The sequence below is a fragment of the Poecilia mexicana genome, unplaced genomic scaffold, assembly GCF_051168715.1.
Source record: "Poecilia mexicana isolate PSO_F unplaced genomic scaffold, ASM5116871v1 scaffold_7, whole genome shotgun sequence".
Taxonomy (NCBI): Eukaryota; Metazoa; Chordata; class Actinopteri; order Cyprinodontiformes; family Poeciliidae; genus Poecilia; species Poecilia mexicana.
This window is the reverse complement of record NW_028263376.1, coordinates 24,662,421-24,672,881: the sequence shown is the minus strand read 5'-3', so window position 1 is coordinate 24,672,881 and position 10,461 is coordinate 24,662,421. Positions and strand designations below refer to the sequence as shown.

General features: G+C 41.3%; 1 protein-coding gene across 1 annotated transcript; it reads right to left on the bottom strand.

Annotated features, from left to right (window-relative positions):
* Positions 1-1,598: 1,598 nt before the first annotated feature.
* On the bottom strand, positions 1,599-4,347 carry snai1b (snail family zinc finger 1b). The gene is made up of 3 exons (XM_014988032.2): positions 3,483-4,347; positions 2,735-3,262; positions 1,599-2,442 (listed from the first exon to the last, which is right to left on the bottom strand). Exons 1-3 carry the CDS (start codon positions 3,562-3,564, stop codon positions 2,261-2,263), a joined length of 792 nt encoding a protein of 263 aa, XP_014843518.2. The 5' UTR covers positions 3,565-4,347; the 3' UTR covers positions 1,599-2,260.
* Positions 4,348-10,461: the final 6,114 nt, after the last annotated feature.

Below are 10,461 nucleotides of genomic sequence, written 5' to 3'. Positions count from 1 at the left end.
ACAAACACAAGTCAAATATTCTCTTTACAATTATCTTTTTCAAGAATAAAACAGAATTAAGTGAAACTAATAAGACATTTGGCTCTTTAATGCATCATTGGGCTGAAGTTAAAGATGTTGCTCGCCTGAGACAAGCATGTATGAAGTTTGTCCTTTCGTTATTGTCAAAAAATAATAATTTTCCATTATCTTTTTTTTTTTTTTTTTCTTTTAGCCAGGAAGCACATTGAGATTGAAAATGTCTTTTATAAAAAACCCTGGCCAGGAAAGCTGCGTAAAAACCATTTTAGACACAAGGACTTACACGTTAAAAGCAGTAGGCGCAAAATCCTAAACACATTTACAGTACGACGTTCTTTTATCCAAGTTCTTTAAAAGTGTTCAGCAAGACCAGCTCCTAGAGACTCAAAGCATTTTGCAGGTAAATCTAGGCAGATGGAGCCACATATTTCTTGTCAGGGGGAAAATCTAAGTGAAAAGACAGCAGAAAGAGAAGCCATCGCTCTGCAAGGCGGTGGTATTATATGTCTGTCGCTAATGGTTCAGGAATGCCAAATTAGTCAGGGGACACACGCGTGAGGCTGTGAACATCAAAAATACTTTAAGGGGGCCAATATGATACCAAGCATCATTTAAAAGGAAAGATGACAGCTCCAGTGATCTCATCGCCTCGCAGCTAAAGAGTCAGACTGCCTCCTACACACCACAAACCAAAAAAATGTCCCCTTAGCAAGATGTCCATTTAATTTCAAAAGCATATAGGGGAATCAAGTGTAGAGTTTGTGGAGGCAGAATGAAGAAATCGCGAGGAGAAATTGAAATTACACACGTCTTTTAAATTCTGCGCATCTTTCTCCAAAGTGCTCGCCCACCGCTCGTGTCACGGTCGGCCCTTCAAGTGGGGCTCAGGTCCTCTTTGATTCGCTGCGACTGCGTAGGTGTGCAGCTGTTAAAATGACTCTCACATTCACATGAGCTCAGAGAGAGAGAGAGAGAGAGAGAGAGAGAGAGAGAGAGAGAGAGAGAGAAAAGGTAGACAAATGAAAAATCCCCCCTGATCAAAGTAAGCTTCTGTATTCAGGGGTTGTGTTTGCATCCGCACAGCCTTTAGGGTGCTGTTTACATTGAGCAAGCCAAGTCATGCAATCTGATCTTAAGGTTTGAACGGCGTCCTCAGACACACTGGCGCACGCATGCACCTTTCTGCACCAAGACCAATCGGGAGTAAATTCTGTTTCTGTGTTTAGATTCCTGTCATATGCTGCACCCCGGACCCTTAGCTTCAGACGGACCCATTCCCCTACGACCCCGCGTCAGCGTCTTTCTACACACTCTGCCCGCCAACCCTGCTTGCACTGTGTGTGTCCCCCAGTGTTTCCCGACCGACGGGCAGGTGTGTGCAGGTGTTCTACCCATCACTCAACATCATATAAACCTCTCCCCGCTCCCCGTAGCACACACCAACCCATACAACTGTGTGCAGCTCTATCATCCCATTCACAAACTGTCATGCATGTCCTAATGAACTCTTGTGTCAATACAAAGTCATCTGAAACACTATTACATTATTAAAAAGAAGGGACACACAGAAAACCAGCTGAGTTTGTTAGAAATCATTTTATTTACAAAAACCATAGATCATGTGCCGCATGTCACCACTTTGCAAATACACAAGTTTGCAAAATACATCTATTGAAAGTCATCTTCAATCAAATGTTTAAAAAAAAAGAAAAAAAAAAAAAAAAAAAGCCGCACATCCAAATAGTTTTAAAAACAGTTTTTGGTCAGGCTCAAGTGAGCTTTTATATCCTGGTGTGGTTGTGCAGCGAGGAGGGGGCAAATGTTGTCTTGCTTGTGTCACCTGTCGTTGAGGTTGCAGTTAGCGCGTCTCTCAGCGCCCTGCCTCCACGGTGCACCATGCACAGACAGCTGTCTCAACACCCACACATAATGCATGTATAGCATGGTGAGGAATGACATCCTCGCGTACGCACAAACACACCCCAAGGCAGCTGCAACATGGCCGCGGTCCCGGACCGGCCGGCACCAGCGAAGTTTCCTGGGAATTAACTACGCCTTCAGCTGCCACAGAGTTCCAAAAGCACGCAGCAAACAATAGTGTGGTTTCATATTTGGCAATCATGAAGTTAAGGCACTTATTAAAAAAAAAAAAAAAAAAAAAAAAAACAGGAATCGATGTGGGCGCTGGCTCCTAGCACGACCCAAAAGGGAGCTCCAGCTGTGTCTTCTTCAAGGCGGTCTACGATGAGGGACAACACCCAGAGGAGTTGTGTTTATGCAGCAGGGACATGCGGCTGAAGGTCCGGGAGCAGGAGCCGCACTGGTACTTCTTCACCTCAGAGTGGGTCTGCAGGTGGGCGCGCAGGTTGGAGCGGTCGGCGAAGGCCCGGCTGCAGTGTTGACAAGCGAAGGGGCGCTCACCTGGAACAGAGGAACAGAGAACACGGTCAGCACCAGAGCAACGCAATGCACTCGTTAAAGTCATCGTTTTTAAACGATCCTCCGCAGAAAAGAACACCCCGGCTGAGTTAATGCTGTTGTTTCTCATGCAGACCAACTGGTGGGCTGAGATTAGATTGTGTCCTGCTAAACAACTACATTTGCTCATCGGTCAATAAATATCAATGAGCACAAGGTGCAGCCAATTGCATCAACAAAGTCAAAACAGTGTGAATCAATTGGAGGGGCGGAGGGGGTGACTTAAAATCTTTACCTGTGTGCGTGCGGATGTGTCCTCTGAGCAGCCAGGGCCTGGAGAAGGCTTTGCCGCAAGTGGGGCACACGCAGGGAAGAGTGTGTGAGCGGATGTGCATCTTCAGGGCCCCCAGGCTGGTGTACTCCTTGGAGCAGTGTTTGCAGTGGAAAGCTGGGCGCGGGGATTCCTCTGAGGGAACGGAAGCAGTCTGCAGTAACGGGCCGCTTGGAGGGAGCTGGTGGCTGGACAGCTGATGATGCGAGAGTGCAGAGAGGCTGCCGTAGCTCTTGCTGCAGTGTAGACAGTGGAAGATGTTTTGGATGACCTCCGGGCTGGGGGGATCCGAGGTGCGGCCGCCGTCCTCTTCTTCCTCTCCGCCGAAAGAAGAGGACGGAGAGGGAGGCAGGGACGCCGGGGTGATTGGGGAGAGGGGAGCAGGCAGGGCATCAGAGCTGGTGAAGAAGGGGCTGCTGGGATGGCAAGTGAGCGCAGACGCGTTGTTTTGTGTTGGAAGTTCGGCCAGTGGAAAGCCTTCTGGGACAAAAGCTGAAAACAAAAGAGGAAGTTCAGTCAGGTGGGGTTAAACCGATGATCTAAGCTTGTTATCATTCTCGCTCTCGGGTTGCACTCTACAGAGCATCAACCTTTCTCAGCAACACATTTTCGAGGCGAATAGATCAGCCTTTTCGCCTGCAGGCTACATTCACAACTCTTTCCTGGCTGCAGGAAAGTGGATTTTATTGTAATATTTCCTTTGAAAACTTACCTCTTTGACTTTCCAGCTGGCTTTCTCTGTAGTAAGGCTTCTTGTTGGAGAAATACTTCTTGACGAGAAAAGATCGGGGCATTTTGACCTCGGGTTTTGTCCTCAGCCGGAACAAATAAGACTATCTCTCCACAACCAAACGCCGACTGTGTCCCCCCCGTGCTCCGGGCTTGATGGCTATTTCCAGACGGACGGAGTTGAAAACTCACAGACAACCTGCGATGTTGCGTGTATCTCTCCGTTAAAGTTTGCCTCCTCTTATAAAGGGGGAGAAAACCGCGGGGTGGGAACGTCCCCGCCCAAAGACACGCCCCCTGCACGCCAGGGCGCCACCGTCCCCTCAGATCACAGGTATCCAAGGTGCCCAAAATCTGCGCTGAGAGTTTCGGTGACTGCGCATATCACCACGGCTCTACACCGTAGGCTTTTACTGAAATATGAATTTTTGAATAAGGTAAAGAATAAAATAAAATAAAATAAAATAAAATAAAATAAAATAAAATAAATGACCAGATTGGAATATTGGGTGTTCAGGAGTTAAATATATGAGCTTAAATGTTCTTTTTACTTCATGACACAGTGCGACCTGCTGCAGTACGGGTTCTCATAGGTTCTCAAATTACCAGACAAATCACACATTCAAACGATAGCAAATTCATCCTGCACTGTTTTTTTCTGAAAATGATTAACAATGAATGTCAAAATTAAAGTTATTGATTTAAAAAAAAAATGTATTCATTTGAAACTTATGTATTTTTCTCCCGATACATAAATTTGGTGTCACTCGAAATATAATCTACTCATATAATAAATACAAAACAAGATGCAAAAAGTACAGTCAAGGAAAACAAGTTAGCGGTAATTTGAAAATATATGTTTTCCATAAAAGTATTCATGCAAAGTACGAATTATTTTATACAGTAGCACGATTCACTGTGGTCACATGATGGAAAACCTTAAATACCTCATTAGCCACGAATTAATTCAAATTAGCTCGCAATGTTCAGTGAGAGCTACAAGAAATTACTTATATCCTATTTCTAAAACTAAATTAAGCATGCACTCCAGACAAGCCACTTCCATCACAGCGCAAACTGTTGATTTAAAAGAAGAAGAAAAAAAGTTTCTTGCGTTATATAGTCAATAATTTGTTGATCTCTTAGAGAGTCTCTGTGGGTTCTTAGCAAGTGAAGGGAGCAAGTCTAAGTACTGTCTCCGGACCAGGACGGAGTGAAAAAAGGAAATAAAGACACCATTAAAACAAGAGTTGATATCTGTTTAGTTTACAGTTGAGTTTATTTGGGTTAAAAATCAGGTGGGGCGTCCCCGTGCCGGCTGAGATGTCCACATTTATTTCTCATATTTCCAGAAAAAAAAAATGTTTTAATAGGCTGAAAACCGCATACATGTCTCCAACGGTCCCGCAGAGACAATCGAGCCTCTATCACTCTACACGAACACAGAGATGAGGAAAAAGGCATTTTGCTCATTAAAAAAAAAAGGAGAGACAAACGACCTGTCCTCTTTAGCCACAAAAAGCTCAGTTCATCCTGATCTGTTCTCCTCTCCGCTCTCAGTAGGAGATCGTTCAGTGTGAATAGGAGAGGCACTGTTCTCCTGCTTCCTCGCTGCGGGAATCGAGCTCCAAAAAAATAAAAATAAATAAGCGAGCAGACAGGAACCAAATGATGATGTAAAGTTGGAGCTATTTGAGCGCCTGCCTCGGGGTGGTGTGAAATTCTGGGAGGAAATGAGCAGTAAATTCAATCTGCACGGTCCGTTAAAAAAATAAGTTTTAATTGGGCCAGAACTGAATATTTCCCCTCCTTTTAGTTGTTTTTAAACTTACGTTTCATTTTAAATTGTTGCATATTTCGCTTGCGTTGAGATTGTTGGTGCGCAAAGTGTTTGAAAACGCGCACCGGGTGCCAGTCATCAGACAGGAATGTCTCAGCCTTTAACTGGAGCTATTTAGCATCGCAAAGGGAGTCAGATGCCGGCTGATGGGGCGGGTTGGTGCACCTGTCCAAAAGGCCCTTTTGTCACCGAATGCCCAAAAGTTCACACGTCGTTACGGCGCTTGTTGAGCCTGACGCCACGTAGGCGGGTCAGCAGGGCAGGGCTGCAGTCAAAACAAAACGGCGAAAAGCCGAGAGACACGTGAAAGCAATCTTCCTTCACGCTGATGATTCTTTGAGCTTGAAGCGACACTTGATACCAGTTCTTCTGCCCGTATCACTTTGGGCGTTTCTCGGCTCCATCGCTGTGCGAGTGAAAGCAGGTGATTAAACTGTGGTGACGATTCAATTCGTGGAGCGGGGGGAGGCAGGGCAATTTGTATGTAGGGAAGACTGGGGACAATTTGTGTTAGAGTGACCCTACGACATGGACAGTTTTCTGCAGGGAACAGATGTTCCACTCATCTGTGGCTGCAGGCATGAGCCAGACACAGAAGCTTTCACAGATTGCGCGGTTCTTCTCTGAAATCACCAAATCACCGCAGCAGAAAGGAATGCAGTTTTCAAGAAGGAGAAAAGTTGGCCTCATGATTTCCCCCTTTTCAATATAATAAGTCGCAATAATTTGCAAAGATGCAAAATATTCTGCTGATAAATTAGTTCCTTACTTTCCTGCGCAGGTTGCATAAAAATTGATTTAGACAGATTTGGAATCCTGGCCTTAAAACTAACAATAAACATCTCTCTAGGCGTGCTGTGAAATATGGTGGTGGCAGCATTATGTTGTAGGATTTTTGTTCTGGTAAGAGTTAAATGACCCAGAAAACGTATAGGTCTACATCCATATGGGAATTAGTGACGAGGCTTGAAAATTTTCTGTTCTGCAGTCGCTTTCAGTCTAATTTGATTGAACTTCAGTTGTTTTGCAAAAAAAAAAAAAAGTGACATAAATGTTCTCTAGATGTGCAAGCTTAGCAAAGCCCCACCCCAAAAGTCTTGCAGCTGGACTTGTGTTCAAACCTGGTTCAAACTTTCTTATTTTGCTTGTAAAGAATTTTTAAGTGTATAATTTCCTATTTCTTCGCCTTCAGTGTTACTCAGCATGAAATACATTGAGGTTTTTGGTTATAAGGTGACAAGCAGTTGGTGTGAATACTTTTGCAAGATGCTGAATTTGCTGTTTTTAATCAATAGTTCAAACTCAAGCACAACAACAACAAAACATAGTTCCCACATGCAGATGCTACATCAAACTTTAGGTGAAACAGAAAAAAAAAATAATACAAACTAAAATCTCAAGGATTTTCTTTCACAACAAAGTCAGCCCTGGTTTTTGATCATTCCAGTTCTAAATTTTCTGCTCTAACTGCTTTTCAGAGCCTAACGGTTCCGACTTCATCATGTATTTGAATAGAAGCAACACCCAAGCATCTATTGTCACTGTATGCATGCATCAAGTGCACGTTTACATTTCAAAACCCCCTCCCATCTACTATCTCAGATCAATCAGGTGCATTGTAACCATTCAGTCAGTTGAAGAGACAGGTAACGACCACTTGATTACATTTACATTGAGTCAATGGAGGTTGTTCAGTGGAGACAGAGGAATCGGCTCTCCTTTGATTGAATCTGTAGTACGCCTCTTAAAGTCCATCAGATTTATTCTGAAAGCCATTGGATAAATCTGTGATGAACGATCAATTGTTCCTGACGTATTCTAAATGCTCCATTCGTTTTCACGGCTGCATCTTTGTTTGCTTGCAACACGCAAATCAGGGCGCATGTTTAAGTGTTGCCCTGCAGTTCAGAGGTCCACAAGGAGGAAGATAAGATTATCCCACAGGAATGCACAGCAGTTCATGTGGACACCAACTCCTACATGTGATCTGTAGAAGTTCACACAAAACATTGTGCGTTTAGCTCTTTGAGCAAGACGTGCTCTGTACGTCTGAGCATGACGTGATGAGAAATTTACAACGTGATCACTGAGAGTCTCGTCTATTATTTCTACTCAGCATGATCTATTTTGACATATTTTCATTGTGTAAGCATAAAGCAGGTCACTTTTAAAAATGAGACCTTATTTCTCAGTGAGATTTACCTACATATATATATTTATACACTTCTATAATACGTCTACTACTATTATCAAGTCTGACTCTTTCATTCAGACTTCAACGGCTTAATAACGGGGCAGATTTATATTCACGTTTTCATTTCTTTGTCCTCACGCCGCTTGTTTGCACAGCGCGCCAATTTACAGACCAAGTGAGGTTTTACACATCCATCGGCAAATGGTAATCATGCCAGTCATTATTAGATTTGTCCACAGTTGTATTGTTGCATGCGAGTAGAGAACAAACACTTCACAAGCCAACAGACTGAATTACAAGCAAACATCTCATCTACATCTCACACACAGGTGGAAACATTGTCTATTTTTACATGAGGTGGTGAAATTAAATGTTAGCTCAAAACCCAGAGAGAAAATGATGGGGAATGGGGTTTGTTAGAGCATGTTCAAGATTTATTTCCCTTTAACTTGACCTACAAATTCTTAGATAACAAAAAGATAGTCAGATTGAGCACCTTGTATTTGGAATTTATCCTGATGTGAACTTGTGTTTTTATATTTCAGTGCTTTCTGAACAGGTAGACATATCCCTTCATGCATTATTCAAAAACCTAAGATATTTTTTCATGTGAAATCATGTGATTTTTTTTCTACAAATGAATATTTCTTTTTCAAAAATGCAGGTAAGGTATGCAAAAATGTAAGGTATGGAGTTTATTCCTCTTTGCCTAATATTGTCATAACGTTTTGTTTCCTTGTCTTTGTAGCCCTCATACAATATGCTTTTTCAATTTGCTCTGTACAAACAAATCTGCATTTCTGTAGAACTTAAAGGATTTTAATTTTTTGTGCTACATCGTGGTTTTGATATTATTGCTGTTGTTGTTGATCATGGGTTATTTATTTATATTTACTCAGTAAATTCAAATTTCAGACGACCTACATACTAAATTGGCGCCACCTGGTGTTAGAGATGTCAACCAGCTCTTGAAAATACTCTAATTTGTCAGGAGATGGCGACAAATAATTATTTGTTCTCAAACTGTTAATGTTTATAATCACATTGTACTTTTTTGTCCTCTACAGAACTACAAAAAGCATGAGAAGTCAGGAACATTTTACTGAACAAAGGTTTTGAAAATTATCAAAAAGATAAACCATTTGAAATAGTTTCATGTAAAATTATCCCATCAAAAATCTTATTTTTTATTGCTTTAAGGAAACTGTGCCTCAACGTTGTTGATGTTAAAACCTAAAAAAAAAAAAAAAAAAGCTCAGAAATAATTTTATTGTAAACAATTTTTATTCTTATTTGCTCAATAATGAACATAACTGGTTTAATTAAACAATGCAGCCTGAACTTTCTCATTAAAAGGAAAGGATACAACCATCTAGCTTTGGGGATAAATCTTTTTCCCCACTTAATTGGTCTGGAAAATGTTGGAGACCATTATCTTCCAAAGCACTTGTTCTATTTTGTGCAATATTTCAGAAGCTGTGTAGGTCTTTACAAATCTGAGGCTCTGCATTCTTTGAAGAGCTAGAGCGTTTTTCCAGGAAACTCTTACAAACAAGTTCTACTTGGTTTGTTTTTTTTCTAATTAAAATGCCATAATTGACATACCACAATTAGTGACAGCTTTTGGTTTTGTTATACACTTGCAACTACTGAGAATATTGCATTATAATTTTAATACCTGCTTAAAGGTTGTTATTTTCAAGAAGTACTTCTTTATCTGACAAATGGGCCTCACCACAGAGCATTTTCAAAGTTAGGTCCTTTATAAAACAACTTTCAAAATGTAGCCTTTAGGAAACCATCAGTATTTAGAGGAACTACTACAAACTTAATGCTTTGATGAAAATGATTGGGCTTATTAAAATAGATAAGTTTTATGTGTGGCAATGCGATTTCAATTTATCTGCACCGTCTTAAAACCAGGATTGAATTTGAATGTATTTAATTGAACGAAAGTGTAATGCTCGGAACGGAGGACCCGGAATTTCAGTCAGACACAAATGAAAATGCAAGTGTTTGAGAATCAGGGTACGGGACAGGCAACCACCAACAATGGGACGGGAACCTCTGAGGACAGAGAAGCAGGATAGATGACATGAGCCTGACGGCACTGCAGCACAGCAGCATGCAGGTGAACCAGATGAGTTGGATTGGAGAGATGAGAACTGAGGAGGAAAACAAAGCAGGCAGACGGGCCAGAATCATAACAGAAAGAGTTAATTTCAGGTGCGACAAACCTCAGTCCTCTGAAAATGGGTTCTCCAACGCTTACATGTGTCTGTGTTCAAAAGCACCTGAAAAAATGGTGGCATTACCTCGTAAATACAGCGCAGGTTCTACTGAGTCCTGCTGCCATCAGTTTAGGTGTATAGAAGTAGACATGCATCAAAAGGTTGATTTATTTCACTATTTCAGTATCCAAATTGCATCTGTTTCTGTTTTAAAGTGCCTTGAAAAAACAGTTCTTATGAACTGGCCCAATATAAACTAGTGAAATGAATTTATCTCAACTCATTTGAAAGGTTCTCTGCAAGGGCGACCTTTAGAAAACCTCCCGCAAGTTTGTCCTAAAGTTTGAAAGAAACTTTAACATGTAAATTTTCGCAATTAAAATCTATTGGAGAGAAACGTTCATTTTTCAAAGCAATTGTAATTTAATTTAATTGAAACAACATCCATTTCATTTTTGTAAAACAATAAATTTCTAAAGTAAAATGTTACCACGACACCTAATTTGCTCCATAAACATGATCTGGAAGATTTACAGTTCCTTGTTACCTCCACCACGATATGTTTCCACCCATGTTTCCTCATTTTTTTCTTACTAAGACTACTCTGTAAAGATTTATTCATTAAAATGTGATCGGCGGTTTCTTTTTGACGAAAGTTGTGAATCAAAGACGTTAAAAAAAATTTTTTTGAAAAGAG

Coding starts and splice junctions, on each gene's coding strand:
- snai1b (XM_014988032.2), bottom strand. CDS start 3,564: ATGCCCCGATCTTTTCTCGTCAAGAAGTATTTCTCCAACAAGAAGCCT. Junction 3,263..3,482: donor CCAGCTGGAAAGTCAAAGAG/GTAAGTTTTCAA, acceptor TTTTGTTTTCAG/CTTTTGTCCCAGAAGGCTTT. Junction 2,443..2,734: donor ACACATCCGCACGCACACAG/GTAAAGATTTTA, acceptor CCTCTGTTCCAG/GTGAGCGCCCCTTCGCTTGT.